Source organism: Haliotis cracherodii, unplaced genomic scaffold (genome assembly GCF_022045235.1).
Source record: "Haliotis cracherodii isolate W230 unplaced genomic scaffold, xgHalCrac1.p SCAF_3, whole genome shotgun sequence".
NCBI classification, from domain to species: domain Eukaryota; kingdom Metazoa; phylum Mollusca; class Gastropoda; order Lepetellida; family Haliotidae; genus Haliotis; species Haliotis cracherodii.
Window position 1 is genome coordinate 40,490,365 of NW_027266286.1, and position 27,064 is coordinate 40,517,428.

The 27,064-nt window shown below is 43.7% G+C and overlaps 1 protein-coding gene across 5 annotated transcripts in view; it reads left to right on the forward strand.

Annotated features, from left to right (window-relative positions):
- LOC139474870 (uncharacterized) overlaps nt 1-16,434 on the forward strand; it is a 112,417-nt gene extending 95,983 nt beyond the window's left edge. For all 5 annotated transcript variants that reach the window (XM_071258057.1, XM_071258058.1, XM_071258059.1 and 2 more), the window contains 16 exons: nt 442-580; nt 923-1,108; nt 1,517-1,632; nt 1,774-1,948; nt 2,232-2,366; nt 2,664-2,881; nt 3,419-3,509; nt 4,897-4,983; nt 5,104-5,289; nt 6,861-6,950; nt 7,405-7,564; nt 8,748-8,917; nt 11,456-11,623; nt 11,969-12,071; nt 13,235-13,402; nt 13,527-16,434. In XM_071258057.1, coding sequence (XP_071114158.1) covers nt 442-580; nt 923-1,108; nt 1,517-1,632; nt 1,774-1,948; nt 2,232-2,366; nt 2,664-2,881; nt 3,419-3,509; nt 4,897-4,983; nt 5,104-5,289; nt 6,861-6,950; nt 7,405-7,564; nt 8,748-8,917; nt 11,456-11,623; nt 11,969-12,071; nt 13,235-13,402; nt 13,527-13,657 — 2,323 coding nt within the window. In that variant the 3' untranslated portion in view covers nt 13,658-16,434. The remainder of the gene's footprint in view (nt 1-441; nt 581-922; nt 1,109-1,516; nt 1,633-1,773; nt 1,949-2,231; nt 2,367-2,663; nt 2,882-3,418; nt 3,510-4,896; nt 4,984-5,103; nt 5,290-6,860; nt 6,951-7,404; nt 7,565-8,747; nt 8,918-11,455; nt 11,624-11,968; nt 12,072-13,234; nt 13,403-13,526) is intronic.
- The last annotated feature ends 10,630 nt before the right edge of the window (nt 16,435-27,064 follow it).

Sequence of the window (27,064 nt, forward strand, 5' to 3'; positions counted from 1 at the left end):
GGATATGACACACATAACAGTGCCTGATGGTAGTAAATAGGATGAGGTCCAGAGACTACACCAATAGCAGTGGCTGATGGTAGTAAATAGGATGAGGTCCAGAGACTACACCAATAGCAGTGGCTGATGGTAGTAAATAGGATGAGGTCCAGAGACTACACCAATAGCAGTGGCTGATGGTAGTAAATAGGATGAGGTCCAGAGGATATAACACACAAAACAGTGCCTGATGGTAGTAAATAGGATGAGGTCCAGAGACTACACCAATAGCAGTGGCTGATGGCAGTAAATAGGATGAGGTCCAGAGACTACACCAATAGCAGTGGCTGATGGTAGTAAATAGGATGAGGTCCAGAGGGTACAACACATCATAGTTGTGCCTGATGGAAGTAAATGTTTAGTTACCCGTATAGGCTGTATTGAGGTTTATTCTGGTTGCAGACGGTTTGTTGAGGTGGGCCTACCCGACAACAGCATTGTGCTGAGACTGACGGGGTCTGGAGGTCAGAGCTTCTGTGCCTTCATGGCTAAAGGAGTCCATGTTACACTGGAGGGAGATGCCAACGATTATGTCTGCAAGGTGAGTCGGCAGCTTCCTGGCACTATCATATCTCCAGCCCCATGGGAAGTGCAGGCAGAACAGGTCCCTAGTAATCCATGTCATTAGAGTCGGTTCATTGTGTAGCACTGTACCTACTACTACTAGTGCGCCAGCCCAGACTTGAACATTGGCAGACTGCTGTGACAAACCAGCAATATAGGTGACACACACAGGAACAACAGTTCCATAGAACCTTGTTAGTATGGAGGTGAGTTGGGTTCGCAGAAGCTTGTGATACTGACTGTCACTGAACACACACCCAAGTTGAGCTTATATGCAGTTTTGGAGACAGGCTAACACATTTAAAATGTATGTTATCAGGGTCTGTCTGGAGGCGAGCTTGTCATCTACCCACCAAAGGATATGCCAGCCAGCTTCAAGTCTGAGAACAACATCGTTGTTGGGAACGTGTGTCTGTATGGAGCCACATCAGGCAAAGCCTTCTTCCGGGGCCAGGCAGCTGAGAGGTTCTGTGTGAGGAACTCAGGGGCTATTGCTGTCTGTGAGGTGAGGTGTCAAGTGTTTCACTTCCTAGTGTCACTGAATGCAGTGTATCTGTAAGAAACATTTTACTCATCATTTTTCTTTTGATATGCTGACCATTTTGTAGTAACAGCTAGATCTAGCTGGATATTCGCGAGATTGTACAAGTACTCTGGCTGTTTTGTGGGGTTCTATTCCTGAGATTGTACAAGTACTGTAGTTGTATTGTGGGGTTCTATTCCTGAGATTGTACAAGTGCTGTAGTTGTATTGTGGGGTTGTATTCCTGAGATTGTACAAGTGCTGTAGTTGTATTGTGGGGTTCTGTTCCTGAGATTGTACAAGTACTGTAATTGTATTGTGGGGTTCTATTCCTGAGATATCCTCAGGGTTGTGTTATGTTCTGTAGTAAGTGTTCATCTTGGTGTTCCAGGGTTGCGGAGACCATGGCTGTGAGTACATGACGGGAGGTCGTGTCATTGTCTTGGGTCTCACGGGCCGAAACTTTGCTGCTGGAATGTCAGGTGGCATTGCCTACTGCTATGACAAGTGAGTTTATGTTGCAATAAAGTTCTATCATTTTGACAATTTGATAAAAAGGACATGTCACACTCATTGCTTGGACAATTATTCTGTAGTACAGTGCTCAATCTGTTCCCCTACACAACCCTTGATGTTCTCCCCTCCCAGAATCAAGAAGTTTGACCAGCTGTGTAATCAGGAGTCTGTAGCTCTGGAATCTCTCTCATCTGCGGATGCAACATTTTTGGATGAGACTCTCCGAGAATTTGTCGACAAGACTGGATCTGAATTGGCCAAGAACATCCTTGACAACTGGAGTGAAGAAAAACAACACTTTGTAAAGGTCAGCATTCACAAGCATGGTGCACATGCTAGTCTAAGGGGAAATTATCAAGGGAGGTAATATTGTGATTTCACTGCACTGCTGGGGCGTGTCCCTTTGCCTGTTTACAATGTTTTTACAACTCCTTAAAACAACTTGCAGAAGCTGAATTAGAAGGGAGTTTGTATTTCAGTTCAGTTAATACAGCCTACAAGGTAGATGTAAGACAATGACTCTAGCGTGGTATGACAGCTCATGTTCAGTCCCCCACCTGACCTCCTCACTGTTCGTCTGTGACAACCAGGTATTCCCCCACGAGTATAAACGAGCTATGAAAGAACAGGAACAAGAACAGACTGAGATGAGGAGACAGGAGAGGCCCATCATCAACGGGAACATCGAGGAGGACCAGAGGTCAGAAGACACGACCGACTCTCAGGTAAACACCGGGATCCTTTTGTTCTGCTTGAGTCATAAAGAAGTTATTCTGATTAATATTTTTCTATATTGATAGGTATGATAATTATATTAGGAATCAGGTATCCTCCATTCTGTTGAATATGATTCTTAGGGTGAATTATTGAACATGCCCATTGGAGAAGTGATCAGCTGCAACAAAACTAGAGTGGGGAAGCTGGTGTGGTAATTCAAAGTAAACTCAAATGTAAATGCTCAGTCCCTTGGATGTGAAGCCATGCAGCTGATGACAGGATCCTACTTGCCTGCCGTGTTCCAGGTAGTGAGAAGTGAGAAAGTTGTGGACATCGAGTCTGCTATTCCTGACTCCACCATGGACCAGAAGAACCTGGAGCGTGTCCTGGACAAGACTCGGGGCTTCGTCAAGTACAAGCGGGCCACCTATCAGTATAGAGATGCCACCAAGAGATTCCAGGATTGGGGGGAGATCTTTGACCACAAGCAGGTCAAGGATGGACTCCGAATGCAGGCAGCCAGGTGAGTCGCCATGGCAACCTAGACTTCGAAATGAAATCTTGTCATACAGAGTTGCCTCTTTCCGTGAATATTCAGGGGTAGAATAGGTCTTCAGCAACCAATGCTTGCCATAAAAGGTGACTCTGCTTGTCGTAAAAGGCGACTAACGGGATCGGATGGTCAGGCTCGTTGACTTGGTTTGATGCATGTCATCGATCCCAATTACCAGGATCGATGCTCATGATATTAATCACTGGATTGTCTGGTACAGGCTTGATTATTTACAGACCGCCGTCATATAGCTGTAATATTGCTGAGTGCGGCGTTAAACAACAAACAAACAAATCTTTCTGTAAAGAAGACAGTCGAAAAATAAAGTGTAAACAGTAACAATTTTGCCAACCACTTTGGCACATATTTGAATAAAGATGTAGGACAATTTACTAGCTGATTCCTAGTTTCCCACAGGGAAGTTTTAAAGTTCATTTAGAGACATTCTTCAAAGATAGTAGCAGGCAGTACTGAGTGCACCAACCAGTGATCTGTTCCGCATTGCAGGTGCATGGACTGTGGTGTTCCCTTCTGCCAGTCTGACCACGGCTGTCCCCTCAGTAACATCATCCCCAAGTGGAACAATCTCGTCTTCCAGGTCAGTCTGGTACAGCAAACATGGAGGAGGAAGTGTTGTATTCAGGTGGCCTGCAGTTGATCTGCGTCCTGTGTCAAATTATCAACATCAGTCTCTAGATATAAGACTGAGCGTTAGGATTAAAAAAACCAGTTGTAGTGAAGAACTGTATTTGATAATTAGCTGTTTTGTTTCCTTGGTACCTATGGGCAGCGATTTGGTCAAACTATCATTGTCACTAGGGAAGGGCGATGTTTGAACGTATTGTTCAAATCGTCGTGTCATCTTTGGTGTTTTCAGTACAAGAAACAAGGACAATCTATGTTCATTCATAATAAGTGACTGGTCATTTATTATTGGTATGGGGAGGGTGTGTTTGAGATGGGAAAGGGAAGGACAGAATGACAGAGATGGGGAGTCGCATTTCGAACTGCTATTTTGTCTATTTAAGTTAAGTATTATGACTTATATTTGGATTAGAAAGTACAAATGCGAAGACACTACAGCAGAACTCACTTCTACGAACATCTCCAAACACGGCTGTGGGGTCATTAATATTCATGAGTTATTCCTTTTATGGAAAAAGTTCTTGGAAAAGTTTGAGGCTTGTATCATGTCCGAGTTCAATTCAAGTGTAGACATATTTTCAGGCTTATATCGCCACCAAAACTTATGATTAGATTGATGTGTTATACTGGAAAAAGTAGAATGAGTGGTATTGCCTCTTTAAATTTAATTTGAAGTAGATCTAAGTTTCTTGCTTTGTAACTATTTTTGCAAAACTATTATGGAACGAGTGTGGTCAGCTTTGAAGACGTTATTCAAACTTCAAAGACTTAGTGTGCCTTTCGAGGAATTAGCGTCACACTTAGGATATTTCCCATCAATATTACAAAATAAGAATAAGAATGCTACATATCCATGCAAAGTAAAGACAAATGAGAGCCCACTAAATACTTAGTCAACCCAATGAAGCCCAGCGATTTACAAATGTGGGCCCACCTTTTCGATCACTATATGACGGAAGAAGTGGTCCCACATTTAAGAAATTGGTTATAAGCCAAGATAATGAAGCTTAGCGATTTATAAATGTGGTCCCTCCTGTTGCAGTCACTATGACGGACGACATAGACTACCCTGTTTGTTTCGATCACCACAATGTGGGCCCACATTTTAGGACCTCCTTTTCCCAATATGAACCACTGATAATGCGGTTTCGCCGCATGGTCAGTTGCCTATATAGGTACACTGTGTGTAGCCTGTTCTTCAGTGCCCCCATAGCAAGGTATCATACTTGCTGTTGATATCAAGCACTCGTCCAGATACATTTCCCATCAAACAACTGTGTGTTGAGACTGTATATAACCCTGTGTATCCCACGGACTGATGTACTTATCCCTGTGTACAGGACAAGTGGAAGCAGGCCCTGGATCAGCTTCTACAGACAAACAACTTTCCTGAGTTCACCGGCCGAGTGTGCCCAGCACCATGCGAGGTACGTTACACCAGGATCATTTTCCTGTTATTTAAACTCAAAGATTGCCTCATAGAATAGGCTAAGAAGACACAGACTAATGGAGTTTATTTACCATCCTGTTTGTATATATCACTTCAGGGTGCCTGTGTGCTTGGCATCAACGCGCCAGCTGTGACGATCAAGAACATTGAGAATGCCATCATTGACCACGGGTTTGAGCAGGGATGGATCAAACCTGAGCCTCCCGCACAACGGACAGGGAAGAAGATCGCTATCGCTGGCAGTGGCCCGGCTGGACTCGCTGCTGCCTCCCAACTCAATAAGGTATAGTGACAGAATGCATTTAGGTGGACTCAATCAGTTTGTCAGTGAGGATTCCATTGAGATCAGGATCAGAAAGGCCACAACCACTCTGGCTTGAGCAACCATGCGGATTTGTGTGTCTCACCCTGCTGGCCTGAATTGTTGTTTGTGCTATCAACTTCTGGGCCCGTTTCACAAAACAGTCATAGCTTACCTTTGCCTTACGCTGATACTTTAACACAGACTTAAGACAACTTGAGTGCTGACATTACGCTGTAGAATGGGGTCCTGGTTTATCTCTTCCACACCCACATATATATGCTGGTCTATATATGCAAGGCTATATCTGCTGGTCTATATATGCAGGGCTATGTCTGCTGGTCTATATATGCAGGGCTATATCTGCTGGTCTATATATGCTGATCTATATATGCAGGGCTATGTCTGCTGGTCTACATATGCAGGGCTATGTTTGCTGGTCTATATATGCAGGGCTTTGTCTGCTGGTCTATATATGCAGGGCTATATATGCAGGGCTATATATGCTGGTCTATATATGCTGGTCTATATATGCTGGGCTATATATGCAAGGCTATATCTGCTGGTCTATATATGCTGGGCTATATATGCAGGGCCATGTCTGCTGGTCTATATATGCAGGGCTATATCTGCTTGTCTACATATGCTGATCTATATATGCTGGTCTATATATGCAAGGCTATATCTGCTTGTCTACATATGCTGGTCTATATATGCTGGTCTATATATGCAAGGCTATATCTGCTGGTCTATATATGCAAGGCTATATCTGCTGGTCTATATATACTGGTCTATATATGCAAGGCTATATCTGCTGGTCTATATATGCTGGGCTATGTCTGCTGGTCTGTATATGCTCGTCTATATATGCACCGCTATGTCTGCTGGTCTATATATGCAGGGCTATATATGCTGGTCTATATATGCTGGTCTCTCTATGCTGGTCTCTCTATGCTGGTCTATATATGCTGGGCTATATATGCTGGGCCATCTATGCTGGGCTATCTATGCTGGGCCATCTATGCTGGGCCATCTATGCTGGGCCATCTATGCTGGGCTATCTATGCTGGGGTTATATACTGGGATATCTATGCTGGGCTATATATGCTGGGCTTTATATGCTGGTCTATATATGCTGGGCTATCTATGCTGGGCCATCTATACTGGGCTATATATGCTGGGGTCATATGCTGGGCCATCTATGCTGGGCCATCTATGCTGGGCCATTTATGCTAGGCCATCTGTGCTGGGCCGTATATGCTGGGCCATCTATGCTAAGCTATCTATGCTGGGCCATCTATGCTGGGCCATGTCTGCTGGGCCATCTGTGCTGGGCCATGTCTGCTGGGCCATGTATGCAGGGCCATGTGTGCTGGGCCATGTGTGCTGGGCCATGTATGCAGGGCCATGTGTGCTGGACCATGTGTGCTGGGCCATGTGTGCTGGGCCATGTATGCAGGGCCATGTGTGCAGGGCCATGTGTGCTGGGCTTTTCATCGCATGGTTCCCGCTGATTTCTGTATTGTTGAGTGACCAGACCCCTTGTGTTGCAGGCGGGGCACACTGTTACGGTGTACGAGCGGAATAACCGTGTCGGGGGGCTGCTGCGGTACGGAATCCCCACAATGAAACTGTCAAAAGAGGTAAGTTGATTTCGGTTAGATTCAGTAACCTGTCGTGACTTGATGGTAACATACTCACAAAACTTAGTAACAGGTTTAGTTGGCCTTTTGTCAATCAACCTGTTAACATGGTAGACTTAAAATCACAATTAATTACATTTGGTCAAATATATTGATTTCTGTCACAATGTTGTGTTACTTAAATCTGGTGTTTTGATCTACCAGACAGCTTTATCAAGCAGAGAAAAATATGTATCCCCATTGCTGTCAGAGAGAATGTGTCTGGTGCATACAATAGCATAATATATTTGTCCTTATGTTCTTAAGCATTATCAGCTTTCCTGGGAAGTTAAATCTTCCATGTTTTAGTACATTTTGTAACAGCTGTACCATCCTTAATTAGATGACACACTCACTGAGTAAGAACATTATCTGTGAGTTCTCATCTCCTGACAATGGACTTGTTTCCCTGCAGGTTGTCCAGCGTCGTGTGGACCTGATGGCTGCTGAAGGTGTGACCTTTGTAACAGACATGGAGATTGGGAAGGAAGTGTCTGCTGCTAGGCTAATGGAGGAGAATGATGCTGTACTGCTTTGTCTTGGGGCCACATGGCCCCGAGATCTGCCCATTCCAGGTGAGTTTTGACCCCCCAAGATCTGTTCATGCTTGGTGAGTCCCAACCTCCAGATGTCCCCTTGCTGGGTGAGTCCTGACCTCCACATGTGCCCATGCTGGTTGAGTCCTGACCTCCAGATGTGCCCATGCTGCGTGAGTCCTGACCTCCAGATGTGCCCTTGCTGGGTGAGTCCTGACCTCCAGATGTGCCCATGCTGGGTGAGTCCTGACCTCCAGATGTGCCCATGCTGGGTGAGTCCTGACCTCCAGATGTGCCCATGTTGGGTGAGTCCCAACCTCCAGATGTGCCCATGCTGGGTGAGTCCTGACCTCCACATGTATGTGCCCATGTTGGGTGAGTCCTGACCTCCACATGTGTCCATGCTGGGTGAGTCCTGACCTCCACATGTGCCCATGCTGGTTGAGTCCTGATCTCCAGAAATGTTTATACTCAAGGAGTCATGTTCTTATTTTCCATAACCAGAGGAGGCATGACTGTAATAGGCACGCTCTAACGTCTATAGAAGGTTCCCAGTGACAGTAGAACCAAATAAATTGGTGGCAAAAGGTCTGATATTTTACTGTGGTACTTTGTGTTCTCTTCTCCCTGTGCAGTATTCTACTGTCTATAGCCCATTTCTGGTGTCCCCCGCTGTGATATTGCTGGAATATTGCTAAAAGCGGCGTAAAACCACATTAACTCACTCACTCTACTGTCTATATGTCCTATGAGGCTCCTGACAGTGTTATCAATTCTAATTATAGATAAAACACAAGACTGAAGTTTGATTTAAAGTTTAACAGGGCAAACCTTCATCAACTTAATTTGGAGACAACCCTACATTGTCACATCACCTTAGCCACTACACATAAACTACTACAACGAGGACTACACAGATAGGTATTACGTCAGATGCTCAAATCCCCTTGAAATTACCCACCTGCTATGTTTCTAAATGTATAAATTTACCCCAATATTCCGAGGCAACCAAATGACCTTGAAACCTGCCTTCAAATGTGCCCATAGCTGGAGAGTCACGACCACAAGATTAGACTGTACTGGTTAAGACATGAGATCTGCCATACTGGCTGAGCCACTAGATGTGCTCAAACCAAATGTCTCGTGACCTGGAGATTTGTATATTCCATGTCCTAATTCATGCAACAAAATGATGAGTGTAATGTTTCACTGTATATTTCAGGCCGTGATCTGGAGGGCATCCACTATGCCATGAACTTCCTGGAGACCTGGCAGCAGAAACAGCAAGGGACCGAACTCAACAAACCAGCCCTCAATGCCAAGGGCAAGGACGTCATCGTCATTGGTGGCGGAGACACTGGCAACGACTGCATCGGAACATCCTTGAGACAGGTTAGACAGATGCTTGGATAGTTGGCCAATCAAACTCACAGTAAGACACTTGAACTGTAGTCCTGTCAGACACACAGTAAGACACTTGAACAGTAGTCCTGTCATACACACAGTAAGACACGTAAACAGTAGTCCTGTCATACACACAGTAAGACACTTGAACATTAGGCCTGTCATACACACAGTAAGACACTTGAACAGAAGTCCTGTCAAACACACAGTAAGACACGTAAACAGAAGTCCTGTCATACACACAGTAAGACACTTGAACAGTAGTCCTGTCAGACACACAGTAAGACATTTGAACAGTAGGCCTGTCAGACACACAGTAAGACACTTGAACAGTAGTCCTGTCAGACACACAGTAAGACACATAAACAGTAGTCCTGTCATACACACAGTAAGACATGTAAACAGTAGTCCTGTCATACACACAGTAAGACACTTGAACAGTAGTCCTGTCAGACACACAGTAAGACACTTGAACAGTAGTCCTGTCAGACACACAGTAAGACAATTGAACAGTAGTCCTGTCATACACACAGTAAGACATTTGAACAGTAGGCCTGTCAGACACACAGTAAGACACTTGAACAGTAGTCCTGTCATACACACAGTAAGACATTTGAACAGTAGGCCTGTCAGACACACAGTAAGACACTTGAACAGTAGTCCTGTCAGACACACAGTAAGACACTTGAACAGTAGTCCTGTCATACACACAGTAAGACACTTGAACAGTAGTCCTGTCATACACACAGTAAGACACTTGAACAGTAGTCCTGTCATACACACAGTAAGACACTTGAACAGTAGTCCTGTCAAACACACAGTAAGATACAGTGGTCCCTCGCTACAACGCTACCAATGGGGTCCAAATAATTGGTGGGCGTTATAGACGATGAGCCGTTTAACCGAGGCCGAGGCGGGGGAGCGCGCTCGGCCAATCTCACGATCTTTGCCTTGTCTCGCACATTGCAATGATACAAGTTGTTTACCGTTCATAGTGTAAAAATATATATCCATTATGTTTTCGCCGTTTGCTATTATTTACAAGCCTTAACTGTCACATTCAATGTGAATGTAGTCTACTTACATGAAAATATCGATTGATAATGGTATTAACAGACGCTATGAGTGAAGAGCCAATCACAATTCATTACACAAGTACAGAGTGTTTCAGTGGCATTGATTGGTCATGTTGCTTGAAATACGGAAAACGAGAGTTTTGACCAGCACTATGCGCATTCATACACATTCATAGAAATATAAGATACACATTCAAGCCAGATTAATTGGTTTGATACGGTTACTTGATCCGAATCAAAAGGAATGACCGTCGTGTTGTGACAGCAACTACATGTGAGTTGACAGTGTCGCCTCAAATTGGATTGCCCACTAATTAAGAATATAAACTTCGCTTGTGGTTCTCTTTTATTGCATGCATGCGCTTCTAAGATCAAAGGATGTATAGTGTGAAAAGTTAACTAGTAGAATAATCGTATTTCCGGGACTTGCTGCGGATGTTTTCAAACAGATTATTAGAACTCCATTCAGCGATAAATGGTTGATTATGCAATGAGAAGCGTTATGTGCAAATGAACAACGAACAACAATACAATCATGTCTGTAAAACACCTAATATTAAAAGTGTACATAAATTTTGGGAGCCATGTGTTACTGCGGGTAGTAACCGAGGTAGCGCTTTATCGAAGAGCCCAATAGCGAGGGATCACTGTACTTGAACAGTAGTCCTGTCATACACACAGTAAGACACTTGAACAGTAGTCCTGTCAGACACACAGTAAGACACTTGAACAGTAGTCCTGTCATACACACAGTAAGACACTTGAACAGTAGTCCTGTCATACACACAGTAAGACACTTGAACAGTAGTCCTGTCATACACACAGTAAGACACTTGAACAGTAGTCCTGTCAGACACACAGTAAGACACTTGAACAGTAGTCCTGTCATACACACAGTAAGACACTTGAACAGTAGTCCTGTCATACACACAGTAAGACACTTGAACAGTAGTCCTGTCAGACACACAGTAAGACACTTGAACAGTAGTCCTGTCATACACACAGTAAGACACTTGAACAGTAGTCCTGTCATACACACAGTAAGACACTTGAACAGTAGTCCTGTCATACACACAGTAAGACACTTGAACAGTAGTCCTGTCATACACACAGTAAGACACTTGAACAGTAGTCCTGTCATACAAACAGTAAGACACTTGAACAGTAGTCCTGTCATACACACAGTAAGACACTTGAACAGTAGTCCTGTCATACACACAGTAAGACACTTGAACAGTAGTCCTGTCATACACACAGTAAGACACTTGAACATTAGGCCTTAGATTTATGTAGAATTATGAGATTGCCTGGTGGTGAAAGAGTGCAGCTATCAAGTAACACCCCATGGTATGTGTGTGTTACTATGTTACTGACTGTTAGGAAGGGTACAACAGATATGCCTTGTGATTTTAAAACTGTTATTATTTATAAGCTGTGTTCTGTATTCCAGGGGGCCAAGAGTGTTATATCATTTGAGATCCTGCCAGTACCACCCCCGTCCCGAGCAGAGAGCAACCCCTGGCCCACATGGCCCAAGATCTTCCGGGTTGACTATGGTCACGAAGAAGTGAAGGTCAAGTTTGGGAGCGACCCACGCATCTACAATATCAAGAGCACTGTGAGTTAAAAGGGTGTTACCTACTACAAAATTTGATCTGCTAATTTTTTGTTTAGGACGAGTTATAAAACACAATTTTCTGTCTAGCAGCATGCTTAATAAGGTCATTAGTATTTAAGCTGCTGCTTAATACAACGTCAGATTAGGAGAGGACAGATGTGATTTGTTGTCATGTGTATCATGTGGTGTCACATTGAATAGCTTCAAAATTGCTGATGCGGCGTTAAGCAATATTTACTCCTATCATGTGGTAGTCTTCTTCCATGGCTCAGTGTGACAGTAGAATGTCCCAGCTGCACATAGTTTCCAGCATGACGTGTCACTCGACCCATTCCAATATTTCAGGGCTTCATCGATGACGGCAATGGTCACGTGAAGGGCATCAACACTGTCCTGGTGGAGTGGAAGAAGGATGATGCTGGGCGCTGGCAGATGGCTGACGTTCCTGGTCAGTCAATCTGTATTTCTCACAGGCTCATTTGAAAACATGCTAGCTTGTTCATGTCAGATGTCTTCACATTCAACATTTCTAGCACTAAACAAGCATTTTGAAAAATTACATAATTTGTTACCTTGTACCAGTCTATCTATGCATGAAACTGCAACATCGGTTGATGTGTACAAGATCAGTCAAGTAATCAGAATGTTCATTTTATTATGGTTTGTCTTAAGTTTCTTTTTAGAGTGATGTTTTCAGTTTTACAGCAATTTCATTCCTGCCTAACTCAGAGAGAGCTTAAGGAAAAACTCCACTTTCAGATTTGTTTGGATCTGTGAATTAACCATAGATCCAAAGCACAATGACATCAAGTTTACTTTCATGAAGAGTTGTGTGTCTGTTGTTGGACTTTATCCATGTGTGTCTGTTGTTGGAATCCATGTGTGTCTGTTGTTGGACTTAATCCATGTGTGTCTGTTGTTGGAATCCATGTGTGTCTGTTGTTGACTTTATCCATGTGTGTCTGTTGTTGGACTTTATCCATGTGTATCTGTTGTTGGAATACATGTGTGTCTGTTGTTGGACTTTATCCATGTGTGTCTGTTGTTGGAATCCATGTGTGTCTGTTGTTGAACTTTATCCATGTGTGTCTGTTGTTGAACTTTATCCATGTGTGTCTGTTGTTGGACTTTATCCATGTGTGTCTGTTGTTAAGACTTTATCCATGTGTAGCTGTTGTTGGACTTTATCCATGTGTGTCCGTTGTTGACTTTATCCATGTGTGTCTGTTGTTGAACTTTATCCATGTGTGTCTGTTGTTGGACTTTATCCATGTGTGGCTGTTGTTGGACTTTATCCATGTGTGTCTGTTGTTAAGACTTTATCCATGTGTGTCTGTTGTTGACTTTATCCATGTGTGTCTGTTGTTGGACTTTATCCATGTGTCTCTGTTGTTGGACTTTATCCATGTGTGTCTGTTGTTGGACTTTATCCATGTGTGTCTGTTGTTGGACTTTATCCATGTGTGTCCGTTGTTGGACTTTATCCATGTGTGTCTGTTGTTAAGACTTTATCCATGTGTGTCTGTTGTTGAACTTCATCCATGTGTGTCTGTTGTTGACTTTATCCATGTGTGTCTGTTGTTGGACTTTATCCATGTGTATCTGTTGCAGACTCAGAGAAGGTGTACAAATGTGACATGGTGATGCTGGCTATGGGTTTCCTTGGACCAGAGAGGAAGATTGTGGATGAGCTGTCAGTGAAGCTGGACCCTCGCGGCAATGTGAACACGCCACGGAACAAGTACTCCACCAGCATCCCCAACCTCTACGCTGCTGGAGGTAGGAATACATTCCAAATACATTGTATGTCAACAGAATCATTTATGTTTCTGTATACAGGATTTTTGATTGGCCTAGAGTTGATTCTTCTTGGTGATAACGACATGTTTGTTTCCTGTTTCAGATTGTCGTCGAGGTCAGTCCCTGGTGGTGTGGGCTATCGCAGAAGGTCGTCAGGCAGCCCGACAGATTGATGCTGATCTTATGGGGCAGACCAGCCTGGCCGGGCCAGGGGGTATTGTCCATTCCAACTGATGTCCAGGGAATGATATGTCGAGTTGACTGAGGGGAGGGAACAGGTTACCTGTAGAGTGGTGGAGAGAGAGGTGAAGTTCAAGGTGATATTGATGACCTCAGGTCAGTGACCTTGATGACACTGTTCAGGCATTCCTAATATCCCGGCATCAAAGATGGAAAACAGACTTTCCAACGAACAATGAATAAAGCGTTTGTATTAATAAATAATGTATGGCATTGAACAGGCTTTCAAAGAACAGTGATTTCAAAGATTGCAATACCATCATGAAAAGTAAGATCTTTCTGACTTGTGACTTTCATAAGACTCAAGATCTGTTCATGTTAGCACAGCCGGTTCATGGTTCAGGAATTGATGGAAGTTGACAGATCTGAAATGAAGATGATGGTGATTAATTAATAGATGTTAATTATAGAAAACTTCCATCACTGATGTAAAAACAGGACACATTGTACCTAATTTTGTATCATTTACAAAAATCAGAAACATTCTATTTGTTGTTAAGAACATCATGTAATGTTCATGTTGTTGTTCATTGCAAAGCCAGAACACAGATTGAGATTTGATGAAGGAAGTTGATGATCCAATTTATTTCATTCACATGAACATGTCATGTACATGCACCATATTTCTCATTGATGTATTGTTTACCGAAACAGACGTTATTGTATCACTATTGTTACCATGGAAACAGTTGCCCTTTAAGTACTCAACGAAAACAAGCTAAGCTTATAAATCACATTAGTGTCATGCATTGCTCTTCATATATCTGAAGTATTCCGTAGTAATCTTTCTCTTACATCACATTGGCTTCAATCATGCAATGTCTGCTTGTTAATTTCATGTGATGAGGAGGTGATTGCCACCTGTCAACATATCACTGAAGACTAGACAGTCTCCCTGTCAGTAATGGAGGGTGTAGGGACTGCAGACTAGACAGTCTCCCTGAGACTAGACAGTCTCCCTGTCAGTAATGGAGGGTGTAGGGACTGCAGACTAGACAGTCTCCCTGAGACTAGACAGTCTCCCTGTCAGTAATGGAGGGTGTAGGGACTGCAGACTAGACAGTCTCCCTGTCAGTAATGGAGGGTGTAGGGACTGCAGACTAGACAGTCTCCCTGTCGGCAGTGGAGGGTGTAGGGACTGCAGACTAGACAGTCTCCCTGTCGGCAGTGGAGGGTGTAGGGACTGCAGACTAGACAGTCTCCCTGTCGGCAGTGGAGGGTGTAGGGACTGCAGACTAGACAGTCTCCCTGTCGGCAGTGGAGGGTGTAGGGACTGCAGACTAGACAGTCTCCCTGTCAGTAGTGGAGGGTGTGGGGACTGCAGACTAGACAGTCTCCCTGTCGGCAGTGGAGGGTGTAGGGACTGGTGTACATTACACATGTGTGTCATAAGTTAGGTGACGGTTGGCGCAGTGGACGATGTATGTTTCTGGAAATGTAGCTTAGTTGTAAATAGTTACCAGTTGTTAACCTGTTATTGTTTACCTGTATAGCCAACCATTGTTACACATATCCAGGTTGAAGTTCCACCCAACATTTCTCATGTATTCACACAACAAAAGAACAAAATGTACTTTACTAATTCCAGTTTGTTAAACAGACAATCCTCTCATTGGGAAAGTACTTCTGATTTACATAGTCCTAACATCCTGTACAGGTTACATATTCCAGGCTTCCATAAGATATGACAAGGGTGTGTTGTGCAAATTGCTTCAGTTTGTAGACTCAAAGGTATTGGCTCAATGATAGCATACGTGTTGAAAAAGGATTTTATGATAAACAGCTCAGCACTACGTAGTCCAGATAGAACACAGAGCATGGACAGAAGGAAAGTTGCTAAACGGAAGAAATCCTTGAAACCAAGGGAGACAGCTCAAGCTGCTTTATCATATGGACACCTGTACTGTTGAGAGAGAGTATGTAACCTTTGTTAGATTGCCAAAATAGCTGCCTAGTTGCATACTGTGTTTTTTTTCAATACTGGTATGAGAAGGTTATGAACATCAGTTGCAAGATGTAGTGGAGGACAGGGATGATAATGGATCAATGTGTATTTTCTTGAGTATAGTGCGCACCTCTAGCGGATTCAATAACAATCAGAATATTATGCGCAGAAAAAAATACAACGTAATTTGAGAAACGTGAGAAACCTGGTTAGTACAAATTTGAAATTAGAGATAAAAAAATCACCTGACATGTTGATTTACCGTTTAAATTGTATTTTTTGTTCTGCTAGGCATTGTTTTACATCCATGGATTAAGATTACCTTGTGTATTTTTTCTCATAAACTAAACCGGAAACAGCAATCAGCTGTACACACATTTTCTTGGAATCTACCAGTGATTCGGTCAAGACACACCCAATTATATAACTTTACGGGAAAAATGCAAAGATCGGCAAAAATTGTATCTGAAACTATTTTTTTTTACCAGGAATAATATATTCCAATATCTTCTTAATTTAGTTGCAGCTTTTACTAAATCTTTTACATCAAAACTTATTATTGCGTGTATAATGCGCACCCCCTTCTACACAGCTGGGTTTTTTAAAATGAGTGCGCTATATACTCAAGAAAATACAGTAGTACACAGGAAAATTAGCATTGGTCAAGATTTTGTTTTGTTTTGTTGTCCTTTTCGGAACACAGTAGAAATTCTGTAACCGATATTTGAATGTTTTTAAGCCTGATACATGCTCACAGTTGTTTCCATTACTGTTACTTTAGAAAGAGGATGCAAATTGCTATCGACTTACAGGACTGATGAAACCTGAAATAGATCTGCTATCTATGCCATATAGAATGTGGATGCTCGCACAACAAAGTTATTCAAAGAACCGATGGACTTACCAAAGTTGTTGACTTACATTTTAGTTAGTTTGTGCCATAATAACATACTGTTGAGTGTCATTTGTTGAACTATGGTTTCTGTGATTTTTATTTCTTGAAAGTGATTTTTAATACTATTTGTATTTTATTGTTTTATTTAATAGATATTTTTTCCATCTGCTTTTCAGGTCAGTTGGTCTATAATTTTACTTATGCACTTACTACTTTTGAACTCAGTTTTAAATGAAAAGAAATAATAATAACTATTTCTTATTTAATCCCTGACTGATAGAAGGGACAAAACGTGACTGTTCTTACATGATGTAAAATGTCTGATTTCAGCCTATGATAATCAGGTCTGGACATTACAATGTTTGACATATGGCAGTTAACTGACATCAGAAACCATGAATGGCATCTTTGTTTGTTTGAGCACCTGTAGTTTTTGATGTCATTAAGTGCATGTCATTTGTTGTATTGAGACTTGCCCATCAGTATCTCCAAGCCAGCTGTGGCTGTCTAACATTTCACATATTCTCATCAAGTTGTGACATGGGATGCAGGCTGTTTGCTTTTCTCTGTTAGAATTATGTCTATTATTCTGTGTGACTGATGAATATTTTTCTTGTTTGCTTTTATTGGTTGTTATGATGATGATGATGATGATCAGTGTTTCCTCCTGTGAAGGGGTCCCTCCGACACAAGGCTGTAATTACCTCTGTACAGTCTCACACCCGGAGACTGCTGCTGTGTGTGCTGGTGACCAAATCTTCAGGTCAATAAACATGTTCCACTACAGGTTGTCCTTGATATTGTATTGTGAAGCCTTGGGGAATATGTAGATGGACGTGATCAAGTCATTTACTGGTAAGCCAGGAAAAGTTGTAACCCCTGTGAAGAAAGGGGTAGAGGATGGTCCACAACAAGTAGTGCGATGGATATATGCATGTCTCTGCTAAGAATTCCGGAATCGACTTGTCACACCGACCTCTTATTACAGTCCATTTGGATCCAAATGAGAACGATGAATTGAAAATAACTCAAAATCAGGAATAATCTATTAAATGTTAATACGTACAAAGCAATGAATACCCTGCAACCCAACAAAAGGATCTGCTTGTTATTTTTATTCCCATCATTCGAAAAAAATTGTTTAAGAAGCTATCATGTTACCGTATGTGTACAAGTTGACATCTTAAACTGAGGGTGGCACAAGGGTAGGAGGAACAGCGCAAATACACAATGCACTTGCTATACAACACTACAGGGCATGACAGCATCAGAGGGGTCGTCTCATGATAATTTTATTCGCAATCTGACTAGCTCATGTCACAGCCCTCGTCGTCAGGATGTCACTGCTGACTATAGTTGGGACTGTTGCTTGCTGAAGTCGATCACGTGACCAATATCTTGACTCTCTCGTTGACGACTTCCTTAAGGCAACATGGCCATGTCTTCACTTTTCATTAGGTAGCTTTGTGTTCCTTTGACAATACCCCATATCAACTCTATTGGGTTCAGATCACATTGGTAAGGGGGAAGCCGTTAGAGGGTGTGACCTTGACCTTTGATGTAATTCTCAACCATATACACCGTCTCAGGTTTGTAAGCTGTGATGATTTCATAGAGTTTTGCTTCTGTAGCCCTGTAAGGAAGGGTCATATTAATCTGTTGCAGCCACGTCACCGTATATCCTTTATTAATCTCCTATCCTATCTCCTTACCTGTAAGGCCATTAGACTTCGGGACCAATTTAATGAAATTTCACCCACCGTTCGTTTCTGTGTGGTTATCCCTGTTATCCTTGACCTTGACTCGATTCGTTTGTTTGTTGTTAAACGCCGCACTCAGCAATATGTCAGCTATATGATGGCATGCTGTAAATATAATCCAGTCTGGACCAGACAATCAAGTGATTGACATGAGCATCGATCCACGCAATTGGGATTGATTACATGCATCAATCAAGTCAGCGAGCCTGACCCCCCGATCCGGTTAGTAGCCTCTTACGACAAGCATAGTCGCCTTTTACGGCAAGCATGGGTTGCTGAAGACCTATTCTACCCCGGATCCTCACGGGTCCCTTGACTCGAATGAGGATGCGAGCTTGGGAGAAAACCCTGACTAGCACAGCAATCATGGAGAAAAATCTTTCACCCTTTCCCATTTGTAACTTTCTCCAAGACTCCTTACAGTCCCCACTGGGTACCCACTGACTGCTGGCTGTGTGAGAGTCATTTACCTACGTCTCATCTAGGAAAGCATGATTATATCCTTCACAATTCTGCTTGATGGTGCGAAGATAATGATTTCGGAGACGAAGGATGTCAGATGGTTCACATAACACAGCCCTATTTTCACCACTTATCTTTTTGTATCTTCTGTATCTGTATTCAAATGAGGGGCGGTAGGGAAGCCCAGTGGTTAAAACGTTCGGTCGTCACGCCGAAGACCCGGGTTCGATTCCGACATGGTTACAATGTGTGAAGCCCATTTCTGGTGTCCCCCCGCCGTGATATTGCTGGAATAGTGCTGAAAGCAGCGTAAAACCATACTCAATCACTCACTCACTCACTATTCAAATGTATGCAAAAGTTGCCATAGCTTGTAACATCACATCGTGTTCAGTTTCAAGGTATTTCTTCAAGAGTCTTACTGACGTGCACATAATGTATGAATGCAGTTTAACACTTGCACATCTGACTTGACTATTCTGAAAACTGTCTATTTTATCAACCCTACATGGTTTTGATATGGTCCCCACTTGCTTCCCGTCGACGGACACCATTTTCAGCTCGTTAGAAGACATACCATGAGCTTGAGAAGCTCCTTTTAAGTATTTATTAATGGCACAAAATGGTTTTCCTCTTTTTGCTTCACATTGAAAGAAATCGTACAGCTTAAATATCAACTGATTCAAATGAGATTGGTGGCGCATCTCGTCAGTCAACAACGACGCTTTGTAGCACGTGCAATACGTGTTCGCGCTGTTCCTCGTACCTTTCTGACCCCTCCGTTTAAGATGTCAACTTGTACACCTAACAACATGATGTGAAACAATATTTCTTCTCGATTCAGTGGTTACGGCACCAATATAAGGATGTAATCTGTTGGGATTTCGGGTTGAAAGAGGCGACTTAATGGATTGGACGGTCAGGCTCGGTGTCTTGGTTGATAGTGTCATCACACCCCAACTGCTTATTTTAAACAACAAGCAAACAATATTTTCATGTAAGCATCTCTAAACGGAAATTATGTATAGCAGCAGAAAAAAGACCTTCAAGAGCATTCGTAATGTACACTTACCGACTGTTCAGCAAACTTGCTGTTTCAAGGGAGATAACTCGCGCGACCTTGTTTAACCCGTACATCGTCAAATTGGACATGAACACCGAATCTGTGACCAGCCTCAAATAACCACAATCTTAAATTTTGCACGATGCACGGGTAGATGTTATTATTTCTTAAAGCTCGTACGAATAGAGACCAGCCTATAAATGTACAAATGCGGGGCTAATGCTACACTGAAGTATGAAGCTTTCCAAATTGATGAGCAGGATTTTATGGGGCTTCAATAGAACAAGGCTGGGTTGCAAGATGCAAGGAAACACAACGAAACAATACAACACATTACAAAACAACTCAACGCCAAACAACTCAACTCACGATCATGTCTAAGCGGTTTCGGCACGAAGCGAACTACCGCATCCCAGATGCAGGAACATTCTTTCACGAACATGACCGCCAAGAGGGGGGGATCCTTCTAGTATCAAGTCTTGATGTATTCATCAAGTTTACTTCCACTGTACCCATCGTTAGCGAGCGACATGGCACATTCAGAAAGTTACTTACTCAGTGAAAACAAATGATCAATGCCCGACATCCGTGCCTCTATGCCATTGTGATGTTATCACAAATATAACCGACTGATGATCAGTTAATCAACCAATCGTTTGATATGAGATATTGAGTTGATGCTGATGCCGGAAGGCCGTCTACTTGTGTACCTTCTACCAGCCTGGCTATGTCTGACACGTGGACAACAGACACCGACTCTCAGACGACAGGGGTTGACTGATAAGTTCTGAGTCCATCATGGAAGGAACTGCGCAATAGAGAAATTGTTGTGGACATTATATAATGTGATAGAGGTATATCCACAAAAAACTTGAGTCATTTGAGCAAACTGTTTCACTTTGACACGTCAGTAAAATTCACAGGGGTCTGTGACCTGCACTACCTGCACCCATACCCACCACACATACCAAGTCCCTGCACCCATACCCACCACATATACCAATTACCTGCACCAATACCGGTACCCGACCATGCATACCCACTACCTACTCCCATACATACCCACCACCTGCACCAATACCCACCACATATACCAATTACCTGCACCAATACCGGTACCCAACCATGCATACCCACTACCTACTCCCATACATACCCACCACCTGCACCCATACCCACCACATACCCACTACCTGCATCCATACCCACCACATACCAACTACCTGCACCTATACCCACCACGTACCCACTACCTACATTCATACCCGCCACATACCAACTATCTACATGCATACCCGCCACATACCCAGTATCTACATGCATACCCGCCACATACCCACTATCTACATGCATACCCGCCACATACCCACTATCTACATGCATACCCGCCACATACCCACTACCTACATCCATACCCGCCACATACCCACTATCTACATGCATACCCGCCACATACCAACTATCTACATGCATACCCGCCACATACCCACTATCTACATGCATACCCGCCACATACCCACTATCTACATCCATACCCGCCACATATCCACTATCTACATGCATACCCGTCACATACCTACTATCTACATGCATACCCGCCACATACCCACTATCTACATGCATACCCGTCACATACCAACTATCTACACCCATACCCGCCACATACCCACTACCTACATCCATACCCGGCCACATACCCACTATCTACATCCATACCCACCACATACCCACTATCTACATCCATACCCGACCACATACCCACTACCTGCATCCATACCCACCACATACCCACTACCTGCACCCATACCCGCCACATACCCACTACCTGCACCCATACCCGCCACATACCCACTACCTGCACCCATACCCACCACATACCCACTACCTGCATCCATACCCCCCAAATACCCACTACCTTCACCCATACCCACCACATACCCACTACCTGCATCCATAACCCCCAAATACCCACTACCTACACCCATACCCACCACATACCCACTACCTGCATCCATACCCCCCAAATACCCACTACCTACACCCATACCCACCACATACCCACTACCTGCATCCATACCCCCCAAATACCCACTACCTACACCCATACCCGCTACATACCAACTATCTACATGCATACCCGCCACATACCAACTATCTACATGCATACCCACCACATACCCACTACCTACATCCATACCCACTACATACCCACTATCTACATCCATACCCACTACATACCCACTATCTACATCCATACCCACCACATACCCACTATCTACATCCATATCCACTACATACCCACTACCTACATCCATACCCACTACATACCCACTACCTACATCCATACCCACTACATACCCACTATCTACATCCATACCCACTACATACCCACTATCTACATCCATACCCACTACATACCCACTATCTACATCCATACCCACCACATACCCACTATCTACATCCATATCCACTACATACCCACTACCTACATCCATACCCACTACATACCCACTACCTACATCCATACCCACTACATACCCACTATCTACATCCATACCCACCACATACCCACTCCCTCCATCCATACCCACCACATACCCACTATCTACATCCATATCCACCACATACCCACTTCCTCCATCCATACCCACCACATACCCGCTACCTGCACCAATACCCACCACATACCCACTACCTGCACCAATACCCACCACATACCCACTACCTGCACCCATACCCACCACATACCCACTACCTTCACCCATACCCGACCACATGCCCACTACCTGCACCCATACCCGCCACATACCCACTACCTGCACCCTTACCCACCACATACCCACTACCTACATCCATAACCACCACATACCCGCTGCCTACATCCATAACCACCACATATCCACTACCTACATCCATACCCGACCACATGTATCCAGTACCCGTACCCATACCTGACCACATATACCAATACATGTGCCCAAACCCGACCACATATAGCCAGTACCTCCACCAATACCCGACCACTTATACCCAGTTCATGTACCCAAACCCGAACACATATAGCCAGTACATGTACCCAAGCCCGACCACATATAGCCAGTACCTGCACCAATACCCGACCACTCATACCCAGTTCATGTACCCAAACCCGACCACATATAGCCAGTACCTGCACCAATACCCGACCAAATATAGCCAGTACATGTACCCACACCCGACCACATATAGCCAGTACCTGCACCAATACCCGACCACATATAGCCAGTACCTGTACCCATACCCGACCACATATAGCCAGTACATGCACCAATACCCGACCACATATACCCGACCACATATAGCCAGTACATGTACCCATACCCGACCACATATAGCCAGTACATGTACCCATACCCGACCACATATAGCCAGTACATGTACCCATACCCGACCACATATAGCCAGTACATGTACCCAAGCCCGACCACATATAGCCAGTACATGTACCCATACCCGACCACATATAGCCAGTACATGTACCCATACCCGACCACATATAGCCAGTACATGTACCCAAGCCCGACCACATGTAGCCAGTACATTCATCCATACCCGACCACACGTACCCATTACCTGTACCCATACCTGACCACATATACCAATACATGTGCCCAAACCCGACCACATATACCCAGTACCTGCACCTATACCCGACCACATACCCACTACCTGCATCCAAATCTTTCACATACCCACTACCTACATCCATACCCACCACATACCCGCTACCTGCACCAATACCCACCACATACCCACTACCTGCACCCATACCCACCACATAACCACTACCTTCACCCATACCCACCACATAACCACTACCTCCATCCATACCCACCACATACCCACTACCTTCACCCATACCCGACCACATGCCCACTACCTGCACCCTTACCCACCACATACCCACTACCTACATCCATAACCACCACATACCCGCTGCCTACATCCATAACCACCACATATCCACTACCTACATCCATACCCGACCACATATATCCAGTACCCGTACCCATACCTGACCACATATACCAATACATGTGCCCAAACCCGACCACATATAGCCAGTACCTCCACCAATACCCGACCACTTATACCCAGTTCATGTACCCAAACCCGACCACATATAGCCAGTACCTGCACCAATACCCGACCACTCATACCCAGTTCATGTACCCAAACCCGACCACATATAGCCAGTACCTGCACCAATACCCGACCACTCATACCCAGTTCATGTACCCAAACCCGACCACATATAGCCAGTACCTCCACCAATACCCGACCACATATAGCCAGTACATGTACCCATACCCGACCACATATAGCCAGTACATGTACCCAAGCCCGACCACATATAGCCAGTACATTCATCCATACCTGACCACACGTAGCCACTACCTGTACCCATACCTGACCACATATACCAATACATGTGCCCAAACCCGACCACATATAGCCAGTACCTCCACCAATACCCGACCACTTATACCCAGTTCATGTACCCAAACCCGACCACATATAGCCAGTACCTCCACCAATACCCGACCACTTATACCCAGTTCATGTACCCAAACCCGACCACATATAGCCACTACCTACATCCATACCCGACCACATATATCCAGTACCCGTACCCATACCTGACCACATATACCAATACATGTGCCCAAACCCGACCACATATAGCCAGTACCTGCACCAATACCCGACCACTCATACCCAGTTCATGTACCCAAACCCGACCACATATAGCCAGTACCTGCACCAATACCCGACCACATATAGCCAGTACATGTACCCAAACCCGACCACATATAGCCAGTACCTGCACCAATACCCGACCACATATACCCGACCACATTTACCCAGTACCTGTACCCAAATCCGACCACACATATCCAGTACCCGCACCAATACCCGACCACATATACCCAGTACCTGAACCTAAACCCGACTTCACATACCCAACCACACATACCCAGTACCTGTTTCCTGAAGCAGGATATATAAATGAATAAGTTCCCCTGAAGCAGGATACATAAATGAATATGTTCCTTGGAGCAGGATATATAATGAATCAGTTCTCTGAAGCAGAATTAGAAAATGAAAATGTTCCCTGAAGCAGGATATATCAATGAATAAGTTATCTGAAGCGGGATATATAAATTAATACGCTCTCCTGGAGGAGGATACATAATGAATCAGTTCCCTGAAGTAGGATATATGAATGAATAAGTTCCCTGAAACAGAATATATAAACGATAGTTCCCTGAAGCAGAATATTCAATGAATACGTTCCCTGAAGCAGGGTATGTAAGTGAATAAGTTGCCCTGAAGCAAGATATATCAATGAATAAGTTATCTGAAGCAGGATATATAAAATGAATATGTTCCTGGAAGCAGCATATATAAAATGAATAAGTTCCTGGAAGCAGAATATGTAAAATGAATAAGTTCCTGGAAGCAGAATTTAGCATAGGTCTCGGAACCAGAATGTGTGCATGGATGTCAGCAGCAAACCTTCAGATTCCGCGCGAGAATGTCGAATATAAAACAAGACTGTTAATATTCGGCGTCCAAGTTGGCAAGTCTTTGAGTAGAGACAGGTTTATCATGACAATGCACCCATAAATGAAATAGTGTGTTTGTGTTGGAAGTTTTGTATTTGGCGTATGAGAATATTCTGACTTTATAGACAATCGATCAAATTCCAATGTGTGCATGGATGTCCCAAACCTGTTTCCAAGGGAATTGTTCGTGTATAGTTGTATATAACTGTATAACCCGATTTTTAAAGTTTCTATAATTTCATTCTTTAATTTTACTCATCCAATATACTAAAAACTGTGTTAATCCGGAAATCTGTTTCACTGAGATCGGTATCATCCGGACCAACATTGAGTCTGTATATATGAAGGTATATTGGTCTCTGGCTGATCTAAATATCAGATATGAGATTCTACATGGGAGCATTTTATGTTGATAATGAATTCCAGATACGAAAATATTATTTTTCAATACCTTAAAGTCCCCATTGTAATCAACCTTCACAAATTTAAGTCAACAATAAGTACATAGGTAGAACGCCAACCGAGCTAACACCCCCCACCCCACCCCACCCCCACCCCCCAGCCATAGAGACCACCCTCGGATGCCCCTTCCCACATATTCCCTACTGTGCAAGACCCCCAAACAGGCAATTTCAGAGCGTGCAAGCGATAGCCCCCTTGGGCTAAAAGTGTCACAACATTGTCAAACGCTGAAACAAAACCGCGACCGTTGTGTGGCACGGTGGTTGGTCCGTGACAGGGGATGAAGCAGGAATTGATTAACATGTAAATTAGCATTGTAGCCAGCGCCGGGGAGATGGGTGTGCGCTCGGGAGTCCTGAGGAACGGGGCCTCCTTTCTTAGTGTGGACCTTTAACCTATCGCAGGTAATAAGGCCACAAATCCTTTATGTATGGGCTAATGCACAGTTGTATGATATGGAGTAGGTCTATGTGCTGCCTTCATTCACTTGTCTTATTGCTGTTGAAGTGCGCTTCCACTTGCAAACCGCTACGACAGCTTAACGTTCTTCATGAACACAGTAGCACCCTAGCGGCGTATCCATATGCCGGTACGGCTACAGCACAAAGCCTTACCTCGATGGAATAGGTGCTTACATGATATCCTGATATTTTTATTGAAAACTGTAACGATATGCCAATGTCAATCTCCACATACATTGCAAAGCCTTTATGAAACCCGACATGAAACTAATATCTATCTTGCAACTGAACATTCACCCAATATCGAGCGATATCTGAAGACAAACATGAGTTGTGGAAAACCAATTCTAACCCGGATCGTCACAAGCATGGGTTGTTGAAGACCAATTCTAACCCGGATCGTCACAAGTATCGGTTGCTAAAGATCAATTATAACCCGGATCTTCACAAGTATCGGTTGCTGAAGATCAAATCTAATCCAGATCTTCACAAGCATGGTTTGCTGAAGACAAATTCTAACCCGGATCTTCACGGGCAAGAATTTAAGTTGACTGGGAAGGTCAACATCGTTGGTTGCAACAGCAACCTACGCAAGGTTTCCTTATGGTGTTCACGGGCAAGAAATGGCAGTTCTTGACTCTTTTTATACCAATTCTTGACTTTTAAAGCTCTGTTTACTTGCGTTGTAAAATAGACCGTTATCAGGCTGTATATTTTGTGTTCATGTTACAATTCAAACGTGAT